Source organism: Aspergillus puulaauensis, chromosome 6 (genome assembly GCF_016861865.1).
Source record: "Aspergillus puulaauensis MK2 DNA, chromosome 6, nearly complete sequence".
NCBI classification, from domain to species: domain Eukaryota; kingdom Fungi; phylum Ascomycota; class Eurotiomycetes; order Eurotiales; family Aspergillaceae; genus Aspergillus; species Aspergillus puulaauensis.
The window spans coordinates 208,640-229,283 of record NC_054862.1 but is presented as its reverse complement, the minus strand read 5'-3'; the positions used below and the strand labels follow the sequence as shown (position 1 = coordinate 229,283).

General features: G+C 50.5%; 12 protein-coding genes across 12 annotated transcripts; 8 read left to right on the top strand and 4 right to left on the bottom strand.

The window, feature by feature from the left end:
- Positions 1–949: 949 nt before the first annotated feature.
- Positions 950–1,458, top strand: APUU_60092A (uncharacterized protein; the record flags this gene model as incomplete). Its single annotated transcript, XM_041706898.1, has 2 exons — positions 950–1,226; positions 1,283–1,458. The coding sequence occupies 2 exons, from the start codon at positions 950–952 to the stop codon at positions 1,456–1,458; spliced, it is 453 nt and encodes a 150-aa protein (XP_041559238.1).
- Positions 1,459–1,933: 475 nt separating this feature from the next.
- fpaI (putative methionine aminopeptidase, type I) lies at positions 1,934–3,248 on the top strand (the record flags this gene model as incomplete). Its single annotated transcript, XM_041706897.1, has 4 exons — positions 1,934–2,065; positions 2,126–2,488; positions 2,537–3,083; positions 3,139–3,248. The coding sequence occupies 4 exons, from the start codon at positions 1,934–1,936 to the stop codon at positions 3,246–3,248; spliced, it is 1,152 nt and encodes a 383-aa protein (XP_041559237.1).
- An 865-nt stretch (positions 3,249–4,113) lies between these two features.
- APUU_60090A (alpha/beta hydrolase) lies at positions 4,114–4,932 on the top strand (the record flags this gene model as incomplete). Its single annotated transcript, XM_041706896.1, has 1 exon — positions 4,114–4,932. One exon carries the CDS (start codon positions 4,114–4,116, stop codon positions 4,930–4,932), a length of 819 nt encoding a protein of 272 aa, XP_041559236.1.
- Positions 4,933–5,615: 683 nt separating this feature from the next.
- APUU_60089S (uncharacterized protein) lies at positions 5,616–6,292 on the bottom strand (the record flags this gene model as incomplete). The annotated part of the gene is made up of 3 exons (XM_041706894.1): positions 5,616–5,962; positions 6,021–6,080; positions 6,121–6,292. 3 exons carry the CDS (start codon positions 6,290–6,292, stop codon positions 5,616–5,618), a joined length of 579 nt encoding a protein of 192 aa, XP_041559235.1.
- A 1,143-nt stretch (positions 6,293–7,435) lies between these two features.
- Positions 7,436–9,222, top strand: APUU_60088A (uncharacterized protein; the record flags this gene model as incomplete). The annotated part of the gene is made up of 2 exons (XM_041706893.1): positions 7,436–8,354; positions 8,408–9,222. The coding sequence occupies 2 exons, from the start codon at positions 7,436–7,438 to the stop codon at positions 9,220–9,222; spliced, it is 1,734 nt and encodes a 577-aa protein (XP_041559234.1).
- Positions 9,223–9,921: 699 nt separating this feature from the next.
- Positions 9,922–10,980, top strand: APUU_60087A (uncharacterized protein; the record flags this gene model as incomplete). The annotated part of the gene is made up of 2 exons (XM_041706892.1): positions 9,922–10,458; positions 10,531–10,980. 2 exons carry the CDS (start codon positions 9,922–9,924, stop codon positions 10,978–10,980), a joined length of 987 nt encoding a protein of 328 aa, XP_041559233.1.
- Positions 10,981–11,081: 101 nt separating this feature from the next.
- Positions 11,082–12,380, bottom strand: APUU_60086S (zinc-binding alcohol dehydrogenase family protein; the record flags this gene model as incomplete). The annotated part of the gene is made up of 5 exons (XM_041706891.1): positions 11,082–11,264; positions 11,351–11,721; positions 11,771–11,980; positions 12,032–12,166; positions 12,233–12,380. The coding sequence occupies 5 exons, from the start codon at positions 12,378–12,380 to the stop codon at positions 11,082–11,084; spliced, it is 1,047 nt and encodes a 348-aa protein (XP_041559232.1).
- A 300-nt stretch (positions 12,381–12,680) lies between these two features.
- On the bottom strand, positions 12,681–14,381 carry APUU_60085S (sugar porter family MFS transporter; the record flags this gene model as incomplete). The annotated part of the gene is made up of 3 exons (XM_041706890.1): positions 12,681–12,848; positions 12,910–13,030; positions 13,105–14,381. The coding sequence occupies 3 exons, from the start codon at positions 14,379–14,381 to the stop codon at positions 12,681–12,683; spliced, it is 1,566 nt and encodes a 521-aa protein (XP_041559231.1).
- Positions 14,382–15,222: 841 nt separating this feature from the next.
- On the bottom strand, positions 15,223–17,513 carry APUU_60084S (Zn(II)2Cys6 transcription factor; the record flags this gene model as incomplete). Its single annotated transcript, XM_041706889.1, has 5 exons — positions 15,223–16,141; positions 16,188–17,233; positions 17,285–17,318; positions 17,371–17,385; positions 17,452–17,513. The coding sequence occupies 5 exons, from the start codon at positions 17,511–17,513 to the stop codon at positions 15,223–15,225; spliced, it is 2,076 nt and encodes a 691-aa protein (XP_041559230.1).
- Positions 17,514–17,971: 458 nt separating this feature from the next.
- Positions 17,972–18,361, top strand: APUU_60083A (uncharacterized protein; the record flags this gene model as incomplete). The annotated part of the gene is made up of 2 exons (XM_041706888.1): positions 17,972–18,300; positions 18,349–18,361. 2 exons carry the CDS (start codon positions 17,972–17,974, stop codon positions 18,359–18,361), a joined length of 342 nt encoding a protein of 113 aa, XP_041559229.1.
- A 153-nt stretch (positions 18,362–18,514) lies between these two features.
- On the top strand, positions 18,515–18,739 carry APUU_60082A (uncharacterized protein; the record flags this gene model as incomplete). The annotated part of the gene is made up of 1 exon (XM_041706887.1): positions 18,515–18,739. One exon carries the CDS (start codon positions 18,515–18,517, stop codon positions 18,737–18,739), a length of 225 nt encoding a protein of 74 aa, XP_041559228.1.
- A 291-nt stretch (positions 18,740–19,030) lies between these two features.
- On the top strand, positions 19,031–20,491 carry APUU_60081A (class-II fumarase/aspartase family protein; the record flags this gene model as incomplete). The annotated part of the gene is made up of 3 exons (XM_041706886.1): positions 19,031–19,233; positions 19,284–19,523; positions 19,573–20,491. 3 exons carry the CDS (start codon positions 19,031–19,033, stop codon positions 20,489–20,491), a joined length of 1,362 nt encoding a protein of 453 aa, XP_041559227.1.
- Between the last annotated feature and the right edge of the window lie 153 nt (positions 20,492–20,644).

Sequence of the window (20,644 nt, the reverse complement as noted above, 5' to 3'; positions counted from 1 at the left end):
AGAATGGCTTTAATGTCTGACGGCGGGGGTGGTTGTCTGTCTTCATTGGGTAGATGTGCCTTGAATTCTTCGCTTGAATAACAAACCTCCATTCCTGGATGAAAATATGCCCATTTAGGTCGATGGCTTAGGGCCTCGTGTTCCTCCCAGCCTTTCCGCGTGGCATAAAGGCGGTTCGGTTCAGCGCAGTCCTCATATGTACAGACACAAGGCTGCATATCAAATGATTCATGAAGCCTGTGTAAATAATTAGGGTTAGCGTTCGGTCTATTATATCAGTCATGCGGCGTTTTTCTTACTTCCGTGCCTTTCCTAGCCCTTCGCATACGGACAAATAATCCCACAGAAGGCGCATTTAAAGTTTGTAGAAGAGGTTGCAGATTTCTCTGGAAACAGACGCGAACGAGGCCAAACCCTGTCCGAGCCGTGCTCGCAGGTATCAAAGGACAAAACTACCGGGCTGTCTATCCCGTACAAGTCTCGCCGCCTTGCGAGGACTCGTGTAAAGGATGGTAAAGACGAAGCAACTATCACTTTATACTCTAACAAAGAGCGAATCTGCCCATCGATCTGCCCCATTAGCGTAATGAATAATGATTGTATTTATGTGACAATCCACTTTGTTCTGATTGCCTAGACCTAATAGGTATTCAAAAGTGTTTCGCTGTGAACAAAGATAGCGCACCGGCACGATCTGCTTGTATAGTCTACTATTGTTTGATAAGAACTGTAAAAAACATTACTAGTTAAAAAGCAAAAAGGGATACGATGAAAGGAGCATAAAGAGGCAGTCTGTAAAGACCGATTATGTATAAGTAGAGGTCAATATCATCGCTTTACTGCAAATGGGATCTACTGAGCAGCCGAAGTCGAAAGGTATCAGCTGTTAATACTTCCGAAGAATACTACTACATTTAGATATTCAGAACACCACAAAACGAAAATAACCATGGATTCTCAATTCAACCTCAAGGACTACTGCACACGTTGCAACCACCTCTTTGAAGATATTCAAAATATCTCGGAAACGAAATGCGCCCAACGGTACCTCGAAACCTGTGTGTCGAAATCGGGAATCCAAGAAGCGGACTTTCAGTTTAAGGTGAAATGCTACAATTATGGCGTATTCAGCACTGGGCCGGCCTCTCTAGACGCTAGAATGGTTGGAACACATTGCGAACGGACCAAAAAGACCCTTCGGACGCTAATATACGGCCTGGAGCTATGTATGTTATGGAAACCACGGATGCGAAATGGAAGACGCTAATCTGGAATAATTTAGGTTGCGGGATAATGGAAAAGCCGGGATACAACGAGGCTGATAGCAGAAAGCTTATTGAATACTGGCGGGAAGTGGAACAATCGATCCAGCTACTGTTCCCTGGCTTATACATGATCAGGGATGACTTTGCGGCGAAAACAAAGAAGTGTGAAAGGATCGTGGTAAGGGAGGACTGAAATGATCACAGGAAAGCATAGCTTGAACGCAGCATTATACTTGCATAATGGTGAACGGTGATGTTGTTTTCTATGCTTAGTCGTGGTTAATACTTGCGTACTAATATGTTATGTCTACATTTAGTTTTAATTCAAGGGACCTTATATGATGAGAAATTTGAGATACCAAGTATATCTTGTAACGAGTTGGAAATTTCATGGGTGATCCTGCAGATGATTCCAATCAACAGTTTGGTGCATACTCCAAATAAGAGCGCTTGGCTACATGTACTAGTGTGGAGTGTAGATACAATGGCGGAGCGGGGCGGACGTGGAAATATTAAGGTTGACTCCGCTGGCCCCATGGCGGAACTCCGAACTCCGAAGCCTGGAGGTTGATGACTAATACATAATTTGCTGGATTGAATTTTGCGGGGGGATCAACACCGCACGAGACAGCAGCATCAACAAGACCACCAGGAAATCACTTGCTGCAATGGTCGAAGCCAGGAAATGCCTGGGTGAAGACTGCCACAATAATGCCGGCGATTTGCAGTGTCCAACCTGCCTCAAGCGCGGCATAAAAGACAGCTATTTCTGCTCCCAGGACTGCTTCAAGAGGAATTGGGTTTGTTTACTTTGTTTTCTACCGGCACTCCAGAGACTTGACTAACAGCTTCCCATTTAGCCTCAACACAAGACTATCCACAACGTCGCCAATGGCACGGTGCAGGATGGTGTCGGACCATACAATCCTTTCCCCTCATTTTCCTTCCCGGGGACGATCCGGCCGGTCTATCCGCTGTCGCCGATGCGCACTGTCCCCAAGACGATAAGACACCCGGACTGGGCAGTAACTGGCATTCCAAAGGGCGAACTGCGCTTGAGCAGGACAAAGATCGACATCCTAGACGCCAAGGGCCAGGAGGGAATGCGCAAGGTGTGCAGGTTCGCGCGAGAAGTACTAGATATGACGGCGGCAGAGCTGAGACCGGGGATCACGACGGATTATCTGGACGAGGTCTGCCACAAGGCCTGTGTGGAGAGGGACGTGAGTTCAATCTTCCTCAGCAATTGCTTTTGTTTCTAACATTCATAGTCATATCCATCTCCCTTGAACTACAACCATTTCCCCAAGTCGCTGTGCACTTCCCCGAATGAGGTGATCTGCCATGGAATACCAGACCAGCGAATCCTTCTCGATGGCGATATAATCAACCTCGATATCTCATTGTATCATGGCGGCTACCACGCTGATGTCAACGAAACATACTACGTCGGCGACCGAGCCAAGGCAGATCCCGAAACAGTTCGGGTAGTTGAAACAACACGAGAATGTCTGGACAAGGCGATTGAACTTGTCAAACCTGGAACACCGATACGGGAGTTTGGTCGCGTGATCGAGAAGCATGCAAAGTCCAGGAACTGCAGTGTTGTCGCGACCTGGGGTGGCCATGGTATCAATACTGAGTTCCACCCTCCGCCCTGGATTCCCCATTACGCGAGGAATAAGGCTGTCGGGGTGTGTAAACCGGGGATGACCTTTACGCTCGAGCCTATACTTACGCTGGGGAGGCCGCGGGAGGTCTATTGGCCGGATAACTGGACAAATGTGACGGTTGATGGGAAACGGGCTGCTCAATTTGGTATGTAAAGCATTTCAACTGCGGATTGCCTTGGTGACTGCTAATAAGCGCATAGAACACACCCTGCTTGTCACAGAAACTGGCGTCGAGATTTTGACTGCGGCAAATGAAAACTCACCAGGCGGCCCTGTACCGATGCCGACCACGACTGGGACGGAAAACTAACAGTGCGCCCAACGTATAAACTACCGCTACGAAACACCTGGACGCACGTAGCACATGAATTCTTGACTAGTCGGCGCAGGACAGAAGTATAGGGGAAGGGCCTTACCGTGTGTATTAACCCGCAGCATGATACAAGCGATGTATAGATGTGGTGCTGCTTGATTTTACAATCAAGGCATGCTCTAGCATCATCACCTTGCCGTCTCACTTGCTTTCGCAAAGTACGTTTGATCTTGACCGGAGCAAACTGCCACCGCAGCACCGTGCTTGGACCAGCAACATCCCGCCATATCCGCATGCATGCGTCGTTGAGTAGCGCGTGGATTCAAATCAATTCGTGGTCTCGTTCAAAGTGATAACATGCAAATGCGCCAACTTATGCACGAGTGCATCGATTTCGGAAAGACCCTGGTTGTCGGACACCGTCGAGTCGCGATTGAGAGGGATGATTGATTTTGGCAATAGATTTCCATCAATTCCCTAAATAGATCTGATTAAAGCCGTCTGTGTCGTCCCACAGCCACGGAACAGCATCGAGCAAGGCGCAATTGCAGATTAATATTGAGAATGGGATTCTCGAGCATACAAGTAGCTACCTAGTTTAGGCTTGAGTCTACGGGACGACTCTAGATACTTTCAATATCATGATATACATTTCAGCCAATCAAGTTGCTTATTCCTTCTGTTTTGCTCATGTAATAATCGATGCTGACATTGAATTTAGTCCCCGGGCAGTGTTGAACGAAGCTGAACCTCAGATCACATTCAGGCAGCAACGCATCCATCTCGCATTCGTTCCCACGAGTCTCAGACCCAAAAGACTTCTCGCCAAAAATAGAGAAAACCCCCAGAAAAGCAAACAAAAATGGGCCTTCCAACTGTCGTCCTCGTCCACGGCGCCTGGCACACCCCCGCAAACTACCAGAGCTACGCCTCCGCCCTGCGGGCCCAAGGATTCACCGTCCATTGCCCCCTCCTCCCCTCCTGCAATAAATCACTGCCGCCGACGACCTCCCTGCAGGACGACGTCAATGCTGTTCGGGAGCTCGTTTCCTCGCTTGTCGCAGCCGGCGAGCGCATCCTTTTGATCATGCACTCGTACGGCGGGGCGGTCGGCACCGAGGCGGTCGAGGGACTGGCTTATCCGGTCCCAACTCCAACGACAGATGATGGCAGTGCAGCTGCAGCTGGAGTTGGAGGTGTAGTCCATTTGCTCTACCTCTGTGCGTACATTCTGCCCCCGCGGACTTCGATCTGGGATATTGTTCGAGAGGCGGGATTTGAGTCGATCTTCGAGGAGCATGTTCGCACGGCCGAAGACGGGAGTACATTCCCGGTTGACCCGGGCTTGATGTTCTTTGCTGGCGATGACTCGGTTTCGAAGGATACGATTGATTCAGCCTTGCTGTCGCTTGTGAGGTTTCCGCGGAGTGCCTTGATGGCCCCGGTGGGGAGGGGGGTTGCGTGGCGTTCTATCCCGGTGACTTATGTGCTTACGCAGAAGGATTACGGAGTTCCCAAGGTTTATCAGGATATTATGCTCTCCAAGGTTAGGGGTGAAGGCGTGGAATTGAGGACTGAGGATTTTGATACGTGCCATAGTGTTTTTATTTCCCGGGAAGCGGAGATGGTGAAGCTCGCTGTAGAGGCAGCTACTGATGGAAGAAACTGTCCCGTGTCTTAGAGTGGAGTTGAATGTATGCAGGCCATTTGTAAATATGTTATAATTCAATGCTTTCCCAGCCTGGAGGTAATCATGGTAAGTTTGGTGGCGGAGGTCTCCAGACACCCACCGTTCATGGTAAGACGGAAGACCGGGTGGAACTGCTGCCCTGATCTGGTGAAACCTGTGAGTCCGAAAACGACGAATCGATCGCCCGATCGAGACTGACAAACTATTGGGAGAGATTGTAATAAGAGTTTTCAGTAGTCGTACGGTGTACAGCAGCTGAGCACCGAGCAGCCTCACCGGAGATAATCAGACCTGTCATTTTCGATGCGGCTGATTTTGTGACTCGACCTTCCCAAGCGAAGCAACCAATCGCCTGGAACTGCCAAGTGAAACTCGCCCACAGCAGAGAAATCCCAGGGTGCTGGTTGGCGCTATGCGTGGTTGGGGCTTCCATGCCCTAAGCGGCCATGCTGAGACTGCATACTGCAAGCCTCTTCCTTCGTCCTTTTCACCAATACAGACGGAATGGACCACACCAAATCAATTATATAGGAAACATTTAGCTCTTATTGGAGTATAGCTCAGTGGTTGTCTTTGGAGCAAATCTCAGATCCATTAGCCTACTCTACGCCGGATAACATACTAACAACACCAGAGTTCCATGTCGTTCGCCACTATCCCAACAAATAGCCCATCTAGAACGGTGCCTCAGTGACTGGGGCCATTGTTCTCAGAATCACAGGGATATTCTCAGACGCGACGTCGCTCCATACCAGCGAATACACACCGTCCGCGTCGGTCGGCACGGCGTAGAAGTTTGTGTTGTTCTTGTTGGTCATCACGTAGTCCCCGTAGAACTCGAAGACACTGGCTTCTTGTGACTGAAGCTGTGTCGTTGTCGGCTGCTTGAACGCAACATCCCTGTCGTCTGAGTTTGTACCTGGGAGCGAGAGCGCCATAGTTTGGAACGCGGCGGTTGCGTTGGTTTCGGTGTTGTTAGGGTGGGCGATCCAGGAATGCTGGGAGGTTTCGGAGATGGTAACTGATTTCATTCATTGTTTTGTCAGTAAAGATATTGAAAGAGGCTGGGGGTGACTTACAGTAGACTGGTTGGGCTGTCTTTGCGGTGGATAGGGCTGCGTTGCCGATTTGTGCTTTGGCTGGGAGATGTTAACAACACAGCAACTGCAGGTACCAGACCGGAGTACTTGCCGTCTGCGTAGAAGAGAGAAAGCCCACTTATCCCCTTCCCATAGACGTAGATGTTGAATGTATCTTGGACTGCTGCCGCCTGGCGGGCCTGGAGGGCATTGGGATCGATGGCGAGCGCGGCGCAGGACGCCGCAAATAGCAGGAGAGAATGAAAAGGCATCTTGGGATATGTCTTGCTATCGAAGTTATTGTAAATTGTAGAGACTTATAGCAAAAGTTGAAAGATGTGGAAGTTGACTGGATAACCCAGCTGGAGGGCTGAATTCCGATATATGATGCCAGAGTCAGCCACCACCATCAGGCCCCCAAGCAAACAAAGGTACTCTGACACCTCTCAGCCCTTGGCTTCTTGCATATATGTTCGTATTGTTTCAAGGCAAACGCCTCGACTAGAGACGGACGAAGTGTCCCCCCTTTCCACAATCACGAGTCGGCTTTGTTACGTATCCAAACACGAGATGCTTGCTTTTTGTTTCCAAGGTTGGCGTCACACCCAGCCAATAGCTCTGAAGCTTAAGCCTGGCTCCATAAATGAGCTGGACTAATTTAGAACTCATGCAAGTGCCACGCGCTGACAGGCATCACTCAGATCCAGGGGGCCCGGTTCAGCCCCAATCGCCCGGTAGACGAGCCCTATCGCCGATTGGGGCTCGGCGGTGCTATCCTGATTTTCTTATCAAAGGAAACCCTGTCCGATGACCGATGGGGATGGTCATAACGGCTATGGTGGTCGCCCGATATGACGGGCTGTGAAATAGCAAGGCTTTGGTTGGTAGATATGTATTCGGGAACATGGATAAGGTGAGTCGGTGTGACATGTTGCATCATTCAGGCCAAGGATACAGCAGGAACCAAACTGGGTAGGGATGAGTGGATATTGTCTCACTCGTTGAGTGTGGCTGTCTTCTGGGTGTACTCAGTGCTGAAAATGGATAATGTGGAGGGCGTGAGTTGGATGGCGGAGACCGAGCAGGCGTCGTGGACATCGAGGTATAAGGCATGCCTGTCCGCATGCATTTTCCAAGACGTAAATATCAAGTTTAACCATCTCCAACGCATCCCAGGTGTCTGGGTACTTTTCCTGAGCCAGCTTTCATTCGCTTGCCTTGGCATTATGCTGCTCCCTTCTTCTCTTCTCCTGATATATGCATTGTGTGCGTCTGCGTCCTGGGTGTTCAATCATGACCTGAGCCGTGCAGAGCGTTCCCTTGTCCCTGGTTCATCAGGTCTGCAGTTCAGCCGGCGACATGGAGTAGAACCATGTAGTCCAGGGGATACAGATTGCATCTCGTCAACTCAAACGATGGCAACCACCAGAACCTCCAGCAGCTCTGAGAGTACTAGCACTTCGCCAACCTCTAGTATCTCATCGTCTACTAGTACCTCATCAACTACCTCATCTTCACCCACTGGAATCCCATGCGCCGGGAACACTCCAGACACCAGGTCCAGCTGGTGCGACTACAATATAGACACCAACTACCACGACATCACCCCCAACACCGGTGTCACGCGAGAATACTGGCTCGAGATTGACGAGATCACAGCAAACATAGATGGTTATTCCCGTCCTGCAATGGCCATCAACGGGACCATCCCCGGTCCAACCCTCTACGCAGACTGGGGCGACGAGGTGGTCATCCATGTCCGCAATCTCCTCCACGAGACGCTCAATGGAAGCAGCATCCACTGGCACGGTATCCGTCAGCAGAACACCAACCAGAATGACGGAGTGGTTTCGATAACTCAGTGCCCTATTACTCCGAACCACGAGTATACGTACCGCTGGCGCGCACAGCAATACGGTACGTCGTGGTACCACTCCCACATGGCTCTGCAAGCCTGGGACGGTGTAGCCGGGGGCCTTGTCATTAACGGACCTGCGACTGCGAACTATGATGTTGACGCAGGCACTATCATGCTGAATGACTGGTCTCATCAAACAGCCGCTGAGCTGTTCCAGTACGCTCAGGTTGTTGGTCCTCCTACCTTGAATAACTCTTTGATCAACGGGACCAACACCTACGGGTCTGGAGACGACGAGACCGGTGAACGCTTCAAGTTGAAGGTCGAAGAGGGCACTTCGTACCGTCTTCGAATAATCAATGCGGCTCTGGATACGCACTATAAGTTCATGATCGATAACCATATCCTAACGGTGATTTCCATGGATCTCGTCCCGGTTAAGCCTTTCAACACCACGTTTATTGATATTGCCATGGGTGAGTTCTCGTCCTTCAATTATTACTCTGCTGCCATGTACTAAAGCTGCCAGGCCAACGCTACGACGTAATCGTCACAGCAAACCAAGCCGCCGTTGCAGACTCCTTCTGGCTCCGATCACTCCCACAAGGAGCCTGCTCATCCATCGAAGACGCCACCAACATCCGCGGTATCTTCTACTACGGCGATAACCCAAGCACCCCAGAGACAAGCCGCTGGCACTCCGAGGACAACTGCAACGACGAGCCCATGGAAAACCTCGTCCCGCACGTCCCACGCACCGTCCAGGCCCCAGACTGGCAGGAAAATACGGAGGCTACATCTGACCGCAACGCCGACGGTCTGTTCCGGTGGTTCCTCAACAGCACCACCATGGAAGTCTTCTGGGAAGACCCCACGTTGAAGCAGATCGCAGACGGGAAAAGTAAAAAGGAACTGATGATGTGGGATAACTCGAGTGCGGTGATTGACCTGCCCAATGCGGACCAGTGGGTTTATCTCGTCGTGAGCACGGCGGCGCCGGTTTTCCATCCGATTCATCTGCACGGGCATGACTTTTTCATTCTCGCGCAGGGCTTGAATCCCTGGGATGGCACTGTTAACACGGATAACCCGCCGAGACGCGATACAGCGGTGCTGCCGGGGAATGGGTATCTGGTTATGGCGTGGGAGACGGATAACCCGGGGGCGTGGCTGATGCATTGCCATATTGGGTGGCATACGACTGAGGGGTTTGCGTTGCAGTTTGTGGAGAGGTACGATGAGATTAAGGGGATTATTGACCAGCATCAGTTGGAGGAGACGTGTAATCTGTGGAATGGATATGACGAGGAGTACGATATTGAACAGCATGATTCGGGAGTTTAACTTTGGTGGCATGTTTCTTTTAGCTGCAATACATCTGTCTTTTATTAATTCTATTACTGCTATGTTCTCGAGATATAGTCCCTTGCAGACAAGTGTAAACCTGTCAACTGGCGGTATCACATCGAAACACGAGGCTGCCTCAATCATTGACACCGATCTACAGAGGCGCTGCCAACATACCGGGATCTGTGCTTGTTGCACGAACATATATGGCGCCCACTATTAACGCCCAAAGTTAAAACTCTACTGTCGGAATCCAGACGTGAAACTTCGCCTGTCGATTGCAATTCCTGAGGTAGTAGATAGGCCAGGTCTTGGGAAGCGAATCGGCTGTATGCAACTAGTGATAAGCGGGGGCGTTGTACAGAGGCGCTGTCGTAATGCAATCGCACTCCCCTATAAGTGGCACATATGCTGAAGTCCGATTTGTGAGTCTTTGAGTCGCTATTACTGGTCGTGCAACTGCCGATCTAGCACCAAGATTAGGCTGGGCAGTTCTTCGTGGGTGATATTACTATTCATTTAGCCTATATTACGCCCTTCCAGGCTCACGGCACCATCACAAGACTGAGGGGCATTGCCGCTTTGGACACGGAGAGCCCGATAGCTACAGACTTATATACTCAGCTTCGAGCTGTATCTCCATCACTCTCTTGTAAGTCTTCGCTCTGACATACCATACAAATAACGAGACCCAACATGACAACGGCAGAACAAAACGGGACGCAGAGTCCCAGCTACGCCCTAACAGATGAACAGAAAGCCCATTTCCTCAAACACGGCTTCGTCCGCATCCCGAACTGCTTCTCACCAGAAAAAGCTGCCGAATGGACTGATAATGTCTGGGTCCGACTGGGATACTCGCCCACAGACAAATCCACCTGGGCAAAGGAGAGGATCAACATGCCGCACCACCGCCGCGAGCCCGCACGTACATTCGCACCCAAGGCCTGGGCGGCGATTTGCGAGTTATGCGGCGGCGAGGACCGCATTTCAGATGATTTTTTGGACTGGCGCGACTCGCTGATTGTGAATCTTGGGACGGAGGAGTGGGAGGGCCGCGCGCCGCATCCGAGGGATTTGGATAATTGGCATGTTGATGGGGATTTCTTCGTGCATTATTTGGATTCGCCCGAGCAGGCGCTGTTGGTTATTCCGCTGTTTAGTGATATTAAACCGCGCGGAGGTGGCACGATGATTTGTCCGGAGGGGATACCGTTTATTGCGAGGCATTTGGTGAGTCGACATGTCGTTTTATCCTGGATTGGTGGTTTAATTGATTACTATATACTTTCTAACAATGCTTAGTATGATCACCCCGAAGGCGTATTCCCCCAGATGGCCCCCCGGGGCCAACAGTCCCAGTATCCAGACATACATGGATTTTACAACTCGATTGTCGCACAGTGCAGCGAGTTCCATGAAATGACGGGCAATATCGGAGACGTCGTACTGATGCATCCGTTTATGTGCCACTCTGCCTCGAAAAATAGCTTGCGGGTTCCACGAATTATCACCAATCCCCCGGTTGCTTTGAAGGAGCCGTTCAACTTTGACCGTGATGATCCTAGTCAGTATAGCCTTGTGGAGCAAAAGACGCTGTTGGCTCTGGGAAAGGACAAGCTGGGTGGGTGGAAGATTACGGCGGAGCGTGAGGAGATTGTTCCTGCGCGGATGAAGGCGTTTCACGAGATGAAGAAACAAGAGGCGGAGCGGTTGAAACTTGCTCAGGGAGTTACTACTGTGGTTGATGCATGACAGGGTAGTGGAATTTATATCTGTTTGATGGAAGCAAGGCTATGCAGAAGCCAATATTGAAAGACTGTTCTATCTTAGTTAATGCTCGCTTTGCCCCCGGCCTATATTTCGTAGACAATCTTGTAGGCAGAGATCTTTCCGTCTCTATATTCCTGGAATCCGTCTGTCACCGCGTCTAACCCATGAAAAACTTTGGGAGTGTTCGGTTTGATTGTGCCGGTTTGCAGCCATCCGGGTAGCTTTTCGAAGAGTTCACTGGATAGTTCGTGGTCATGTTGTGATGCCTAGCCAGTATATATTGTTAGTTTTCCCTTCAAACCGGGGGCTAACCAGCCACAAAACAGTTGACATTGGTAAGTTGAGTACATACGGGCCACCTGAAATCCCCATAGCTGTGGTCTTTAAGGAATGCTGTCCACACCAAGACATCTGTGACAACAGTTCCTGCGGCGACGTTCTCGGTGTGCGCCTTTCCGGGTCTCACAGTACACAGTCTGCCAGTCCCGTTGCGGAGTGCATGAGAGGCAGTAGCGGATGAAGTAGCATTGCCGATAGTGTCGAAAGTGTGAGCCAGGTTTGGGACGGCCTTTTGGATTTTGGCGACAACATCATTATCCTTGTAGTCGAATACATGCTGGGCGCCAACAGAGCGGACAAGATCAGAGTGCTTAGAGCTGCATGTTGCTACCACCTCAAAGCCAAGAAGCGAGGCAAGCTGAACTGTATATAGTCCAACGCTGGCTACAAAGCCTTAGTTTTGTCATTTGGGATGTGTAGGCGAGGTACTTACAGCTTCCGCCCCAGACCAAGACGCTGGTACTCTCGGCTTTGGAGCGATCAAGCGCTAGACACTCTTTCGACAGTAAAGCAAGCCAGGCTGTAGCAGCGGCTAGGGGAACAGTGCTGGCCCGTTCTCTTGAAATGCCCTGGGGAACTTTGAATGAGATCCGTTCGTCGGCCACGCAGTACTGGCTATATGCGCCGACGTACTTGATTTCTCCTGGACAAGAGTGAGTATATTGCCGAATCAGCATGATTGGATATTAATTACCACCCCAAATCAGGCCAGACACGATATCACATTTGGCAAGTCTGGTAACGCCGCTGCCCAACTCGACAACTTCGCCTACAAAGTCGCATCCGAGCACGGTGCCATCTCCGAAGGCGTTGCTATCAAACGATTGAACTAGAAATGTGAGCAGTTTGCCGTTTTCCACGACGAGTATATCTATTTCTCAAGGAAATATCTTACCATCAGTTGGGTTCTGGGCTATATGGGACAGTTCCACAAGGACCTGGTTTGCTGCTGGGCGGGGGACTGCGATGTCGTCTTTAGAGAGTCTGGGGGCTTGTCCGTCGACAACGCGGACAACAAGGGCGGTGTTAGATCCTGATGCCATTGTGATACTGATACCTGTCTCTCGATTAGACAAACAGGAAAGGAGGGGTGTTTTATACTTATATCAGAGTGGGGTGACGTAGCCTTTGGTGGCTAATAGGAAATTGGAAGCGCTTGTGCTTAGTAATTCACGGCGCTTCCAGTTTCCATTTCACTCACCTACTATACAGCTATATCTACAGGCGTAGAAGACAGCAAGTATCGGAATGTTTTAATATATTACAGTGCAGTCGCCTTCACCCGAGTATTGAAGCCTATGTCTCTACTACCGCGACAACGCCAACTTTAGCAACTCCGATAATCAAACACTTTTCTCCCCGACAACCTCCTCATGTGCAGATGATGTCTTGCCAGACAGCTGCTGGTCAAGCGGGATACTCGGTCTCTTCTTTGCATGCCTCACGGTAGCAAGTACGGACGGGCTTTCGCGGAAGATAAGGTCGATTTCTTCTAGGCTGCGTCCCATGGTCTTTTATTCCATTAGCACATATCCTTAACTAGGACGTTGAGAGGTTAGGTGGAAGACAAACCTCGGGGTAGAGAAAGTAGATCGACAACGGGATGCAGAACCCGATGCAGGTGTACACGATGTAGTATTTATACCCGATGCTCTCGATTGCGACGGGTGTGATCATGGTCACAACGAAGTTCCTGGACATCAGTCTTTTGTTAGCTGTTGTTTTGAAGCCGTATCAGTTTGAAGCAGTATCAGAGATGGGACGTACCAAAGCCAGTGGTTTGCAGTCGAGATACTGGACATAGCCACGCGGAGCCGGGTTGGTGCAATCTCCGTGGTGTAGAGGAAGTTTGCGCCGAGGAAGCCGACGGGGAGGAAGAAGTTGAAGAGGAAAATAAAGAGGACGCTGACAATCTGCGCTGCGTAATCAGATCGAGGGAACGAAGTAGACACCGCGAGTCCCAGCATGCATGCTGCCATGCCTGTGCCGCTGACGATGAACGCGAATCGACGGCCGAGTCTGTCGATCGTAAAGAACGAGACGAAGCAGGATAGGAGTTTCCATGTGAGTGTGCCTCCGGAGAGAATTCGTGATGTTTGGGCGTCTAGGTCGAGACCTTGTTGGAAGATGACAGTCGAATACACCGATATGAGGTTTCCACCCGCCATCTGCTGGTAGAATTGCAGTAGGATGCAGATGCTGAAGCGATATAGGAGTCGACCTTCGCCCATGCTGAATAGGTCTAGCAGACTGCCGGCGTGGTTGGCAGTTTGCTCTAGAGACGCCTCGATACTAACAATCTCGGATGTGACTTCGGGTGAATCGATGGGCGAGTCCTTCAGAGAGGAGAGAGTGTCCTGGGCTTCACTCACCCGGTTCTCGCGCGCAAGCCAGCGAGGCGATTCGGGCATGAAGAAGATGGATGCCATGAGGACGAGGGATAGGAAGCAAGGCAGCGCAACGGGTGGTCGCCAGGTCACAGGCCCGGTTTCGAACTGGTAGAAGCCCAGATTGATCCAGGCCTGTAGGGCATAACCGAGAGAGATGAAGAGACCATCTAAGACGACGTGTTTGCCACGATTCTTTGAGTTTGAGCATTCGCTTTGCCAGGTTGGGACTGTCCCACTGAGCATTCCAACCCCGACACCAAGGATGGTACGACCGACGACTAGCTGGGCGAGATGGAATGCAGATGCCTCCAGAATCTGTCCGATAAGTGTCAAGACGGCTCCAACGAAAATCACAGGGCGGCGGCCAAATTTGTCTGACGTATAGGAGCATGATAGACAACCGGGTAGGGCTCCGAGTGTGAAGCAGGCGATGACAACACCCTGCACTGTGGCATTGTCACTCTTTTGTGCACCGCTCGTGGTGTGTGTATCGATGCGAGGAAATAGGGCAATCCAGTCAGACAGCGAGACGAGACCTCCTAGGTTGGACTGGTTGTAACCGAAGAGGACATATGAAGGACAGACAATCAGGGCTAGCTGAGCGAGGGTAAGGGAGCTGCCACGCAATCCCCAGAGGAACTTGGAAGAAGCCATTACCAAAGAATGTCCCAGAAAAGCGCAATGAACAGAGCTGATCCGGGGAGACATCTGGGGTATTAAAGGACTTAAGTCCACACTACGAATGCAGGGCCTTTGCATGCAAACCCCGGCCGTTTAACGGTATAGCAGGGCAGCCCGAGGCCTCGAGCCAAGGTGGATACTAAAATTTTTAAATTACTTGGATATTGAAAATTGAAACTTCAGTCTGGTATTTGTAAATCTACCCATTTCGGTTTGGGGCTGAGGCCAAGAGGCCATGGCCTATATTGGCGTCTTGACATGCACTGAACACTCTGTTATACATCTATTATGGAAGCTTAATTTGTTACTTGTGCTTTTCTTGTTTGACCCTTTATTTCTCTACCAGCCCGCTACAAAAGTGGCAACCACGGGGTTGGGAGCTTGCAAATTCTCCCCCACGTACTCACTAAGCCTGCTTTGGATTAAAGTATTATTATTTTGAAAATAAAATACAACACACCCAGGACAAGATTGGAGTCACGCGCTCTTGGTGTTCGGAATAGGGCTTATACCGATGGAGACTGTGGAGAAAGTTGGAGACCCCAGGTCGAGCACCAGCACCAAAGTAGGCTTTGATTGCCAAGCTCACAGCTTGAGACGATGACATCCAATTTAGTGTGTGATGTGTTTCCTGACACCGCTAGTTCTCGTGAGGTCTTATGTTGTTGGGGATAGATGTAAAAATTGTACTTATGGTTGCTTGCTATTACGGCTGTGTCTTGGTTATGATATTGACAACTAATGCCAACTAGGTGAAATTTATATCGGGTATCGCTTCAAAACCACTTGGAAGGATGTTTCCATTCGGTGCACTTCAACCGGTAAAGCCGGGCAAATCACCAAACGTATCTGAGATATCTTGGGCCCAGTCCATGGCCGTCATATAATTCAGGTCATAGAGAGAGTTGCCTCTGAAGGATAGTGAAGGTGTTTCAGGAAGCCAAGTCTCCTCCGCCGGCAGCTCGGGGCCATGGTTGGATTGCTGCAGAGCGAGGGCCACATCTTTCAGTGTTTTAATCGTTGCATTTATTGAATGATGCTGGAAATTGCCAGGAGGATACAATAGTGCCCGTTGGCTGTATCTTTCCAGAGGTTCGACGGCATTGTAGATAGCACCCATACTCTCCTGTAGGGAAGGGAAATCGCTGGCTCCCAGGTTGCTTAGGATTTTGAGCTTGCATTGGCAGTATACGTGCATCAAAGCACATTGAAACACCAAACCTGGTCCAACGGGGCACAGTGAATGGAAATAGGGCGTCGTATCTGACCCTGTCCCACCGAGCAAGTGAAGGATTTCGGTGCTTGACCTCACGCACGTATTGAGGCATGTTCCAAATTCAGGAGTATTCTCCGCAAAGGTGAGGCCGGGGCGGTGGATTAGGACCATGGCCAGATGGGCTAGTAAGCGCAGCCAGAAGACCATTAAGTTGGTTCCAGCATCTTCGATGGCGTCCAAATTCTGGCTCCATACCCTCATATCCCGATCAAGCCGCTCAATCTTGATGCCACCCTGACGACGCTGGGTGGTTGTATACAGATTGTGGAGGATAGAAGATAGCTTCTTGCCCATGGTCACAAAGTGGTTGAAATAAAATACAGGCGTTGTTTGTCCGGGGAGGGGATGCAACAGCTCAGTATCGCTGAGATCGTGAAGCCGACAGTCAGTGGGCATGTCGTTGTCGACATCGATATCGTTAATGAGGAGGGGTAGACCATGGATTATAGACGTGATTCTACGCTAGTTAGGTATACACCTCTAAGTTCCAGGAAACCACGTACCGGTCAAATATGTATACCCACCACCACAGTCGTTTTCGCAATTCGGTTTCGGACATGGTCAATCGAAAACGTCTGGCATGACGATGCAAGCCAAGCGACTGGGCGATTCGAACCATATGTCCGTTCAGCTGGATGAGAGATAGAGACCTTCCGGATAGTTGGTGGTAGAAGGCAAATAGAGTGAGCGCCTGCAGAGATCCAATATCCGCGCGCGCAACCAGACGGCCCTGCATATGACCTGCTACCGAAATATACTGTCTTCCTGGAGATTCCGAGTTTGGGCCATGGTTACCACTCATACTGTGGGTTAGGCAGTTAATTCCCATAATGGAAAGTAGAATACAGAGCGCAGTGTCGTCATCCGAGTTCGGACCATGGTCTTGCACTTTTCTCACTAGTCTTTCAATATCTTTTTCCAGCTGCTTGCGCGCGAACAAAGGGCAGAATGCCTCCCAGTAACGACAAAAGACGTCAATCTGTTCCAGATAGAAGCTGACAGGTTGGTTGAGGCACTTGATAATGTCTTCATGTAGGGAACTGGAGTCTGGTTCGGAGGTGTTGGCTGACTGGCCCAAATAAAGGCTATGACATCCTTCTGGGAAGGTTTCTGCGAAAGGCAGTGTCCGCTTGCAAGCCTCTTCGACGCTTAGCACAAAGTGAACACCAGTAGTAGAGCCTGCGAAGCGGCCCACACCTACTTCGTCATGAACCATGCGTCCCATGTGCTTAATAACATACGCGGAGTCATCTGAGGCACCACCAGGCCTGCTAAAAAATGATGGTAAAATTGTCCCAAAGGCGCCATCGTTTGGGAGAATGGGAGCAACTGAGGTGGAATGCGCAGGTTGAAGGAGCTGCTGTGCTAGCTGTTCCCGTAACATGGCCACGGTGTTACGCTCCGTCTGAAGCGCCTGCTGACACTGGGCCAGCTGATTTTGCAAGTCTTGGAAATGTTTGTCTTCGGTAACAAAACCTCTTACCCTAGTGTTCCTCTGCAAGGCCGCGGAGGCCTCACAGGGCTTGCTGGCTTTGGCACAATTGCGGCACTACTAAGGCGTAAGCGGGAGAAACTGGAGAAGCTTCGTAAATAAACTTACAGCAGGAAGTGTGCCGTCACATTTTATCTTCTTTCTGTTTCAAGTCAGTTGGCCTCCAGCGGGGTGTTTATTGTGGGGATGCGTACTTGCGGCATCGATCACTATTGCCAAGGTTAACCATGAAACGAAAGCAGTACAGGGCAGCAGTTAGGTAGAGAGGGGCTTACCAAGCCTGACCTAGTTTGCGAGGAAGATGCGATGGCGAAGAGGGGGAAGAGGGGAGATCCATTGAGAATGGGATACAGACATGGACGAGCAGAAGAGCAGCAGCAGACAGAAGAGAGAGCAGGACAGCATAGATGACTAATCTGGAGCATAGGGAGCATAAAACATGCAGCGCGATATGTACGGAGTATACTGTTGTGGAAGGAGCGGAGGGCTGGCACCTTCCGCATGGGATTCCGCTTGCTTCATTCGAACTCTGTCTTCAACAACCGTCTGTTATCAAGACTTTAGAATTGATTCATCATGGAGTATCGATATTGAAGACATCTGGACCTCTGGTAAACGATACTGGTTTGTTTCTACCTCCAAAAGTATGGTAGTGCCGGGATAGGCCTTTATTCCGACTAATAAACCAATCACGTGGCTTCCGTGCACCCCTTGTGGGGGTTGAGTGGTCCACTCCACGGGGCGTTTGGGTTTGGAATCATCTCATCAGGCCATTTGGATGTCGCGATGTCGGCAATGCTACCAGCCTCCATAGCAGAAGCACTCGACAAAACAAATCACAGGCATATAGAGCTTGCTGGCATCGGCTGCTTTTCGCAGGTGGTCAAGGTGGCCGACACTGGCCTTGTAATCAAAGAGACATTTGACCATCCAGTTGTCGGCAACTTGCAATGTCTAGAAAAGCGCACTTATGAACGACTCGGCCGTCATCCCTATATTCTGCGATACTACGGCGAATATAGTCTGGGTAATGGTCTTCCTAGCGGGCTGGTGTTTCAACATCACGGACTTGGCACCCTTGCAGACAATCTTGCATTGTCAAAATACGCAACAGAGCGAACCCAGTGAGGCCCGTTACTCGAGTGTTATGGACCGGCACTGATTTGCAGAAGATGGCCAATGTAGGCCGCGGAAGCCCTCCGGTTCATACATTCTAAAAAGGTTATCCATAGCGACTTTGGGAGTCACAATTTCTTGATTCAGGAAGATGGCAGTTTGGTACTCGGCGATTTCGGTGGATCTAGGATCGATGACATCCCAGCCGTGGTATCGTATTCGATGCGGTATGCTCGGCCGGACTGTAGTGACGATGTCTCTAGAGAGATCGATGACATCTTTGCTCTCGGGACACTGCTTTATGAGATTAGTGTTGGACATGCGCTGTATGCTGAACAGCCTAGCAGGGAGATTCGGAAGCTGTTGCGTATGCACAGATTTCCAGATCTTGACGGTATTCCTCCGAATGTCCGGATAACCATCGAAAAGTGTTGGTCAAATGGCTAACTGACTGGAGAGGAGATCATTTGCGATTTGAAAGAAACATCGTCACTTCGGTAGTTTATACCTACTATAGCATTGTAGACCTAGAAAAAACTCCAGCATTCGGTTTATGAACCAAACAACAGAATTTACTCGAACTCTGGTGATACTTTGTATGAGTGGGGATTTTAGTGCCGGCAGAAGCACAATCCCTATCAGCACAGTTGGAGCCTGAGGCAGCACACGAAGTAGAAATAACCGTCGAGACCCAGCACTGCCCAACATGTTCCATTGTCACAACATACAATCTCCAAAATGGCCGTTTCAGCACTCGACTCGCGCGTCTTCAGAAACCTGTTCGGCACCCAGGAGGTGCGCGACATCTTCACTGATGACGCCTACGCGGGGTTTCTCGTCGAGGTGGAGGCTGCTCTTGCGCGGGCGGAGGCAGCCGTGGGTGTGATTCCTGCTGTTGCGGGCGAGGCAATCACCAGTGCTTGTGCGGAGATTAACTTGGAGTACGGTATTCAATTTTTTTTTTGTTTTAACAAGGTTAACAGTCCGCCAGTTTTGAGCGTCTGGCCCACGAAACGGATATTGTTGGCTATCCAGTCCTGCCGCTCGTCAAGCAGCTTGTTGAGGGGACGCCCGGGGAGATGGCCAAGTATATCCACTGGGGTGCTACCACGCAAGACATCATGGACGACGCCTCAATGTTACAAATGAAACGTGGCTTGAAGCTTGTAGGAAGAGAGTTGCAGACGCTGGTCGGTGTATTGAAAGGATTGGCGGAGAAGTATCGCGATACGTATGTTTATATATATTTCTGTGGATTGAGCTTCACGCTAACCAGCCAGACCGATGGCCGGTCGTACTCACCTCCAACACGCCCTTCCGTGTACTTTCGGTTATAAATGCGCCGTCTACCTGTCGAGTATCCTGCGCCACCAGGAGCGTTTACAAGAAATCGAGCGGAGGTGCTTACTAGTCCAGTTCGGAGGCGCTGCGGGCACGCTGGCGTCGCTTCAAGATGCTGATACTGGCCTCCGCGTACGCGCTGAGCTTGCCACGCAACTTGGCTTAAAAGATCCATTGATCACATGGCACGTGGCCCGCGATACAGTCGCCGAGATTCTCAATTTCCTGGCTCTGATCGGAGGGACGTTAGGCAAGATCGCTCTCGACCTGATCGTTATGTCGTCGAACGAGTTTGACGAGGTCTCGGAGCCCTTCGTGCCCCATCGCGGAGCCTCGTCAACTATGCCCCAGAAACGTAACCCAATCTCCAGCGAGGTCATTCTCGCTGCGTCAAAGCTGCTCCGATCTAACGCTAGCCTGGGGCTGGATGCCATGGTGACAGATTTTGAGCGCGCTTCTGGCCCTTGGCATTTAGAATGGGTGGCCATTCCCGAAGCTTTCATTACTGCTGTGGGCGCCTTGCATCAGACTAATTTTGCAATGGGTGGACTGGTGGTGAAGGTGGATTCGATGAGTCGCAACCTCCATTCTACGCGGGGACTCATCGTCGGGGAAGCGGTCATGATGGGATTGGCGCCGGTGCTCGGTCGGCAAAAGGCTCACGACGTTGTTTATGAAGCCTGCAAGACGGCGATTGAAGAGAACCGCAGCCTCCTCGAGGTGCTGCGGCAGAACTCCGATCTCAGCGAAACCCTTGCCGCGGATCGACTCGCAAGTTTGTGCGATCCGCTACAGTATCTTGGGGCGAGTCAGCAGATGGTAGACGCCGTTGTTGGGGCAGTCAACATTGTACCTTAGTTTAGCCTGGAATGCAAATATGCAATGGTCTGTGTTACCTAGGTAGGCGTCGCCACTTTATCTGTAAATCTCGACTTGTCCAACCCGTCGGTTTGGCTCGAGACTGGGTCAGGGGAAGGGAGGGCGAATCATCGGGCAATCTGCATACCACTG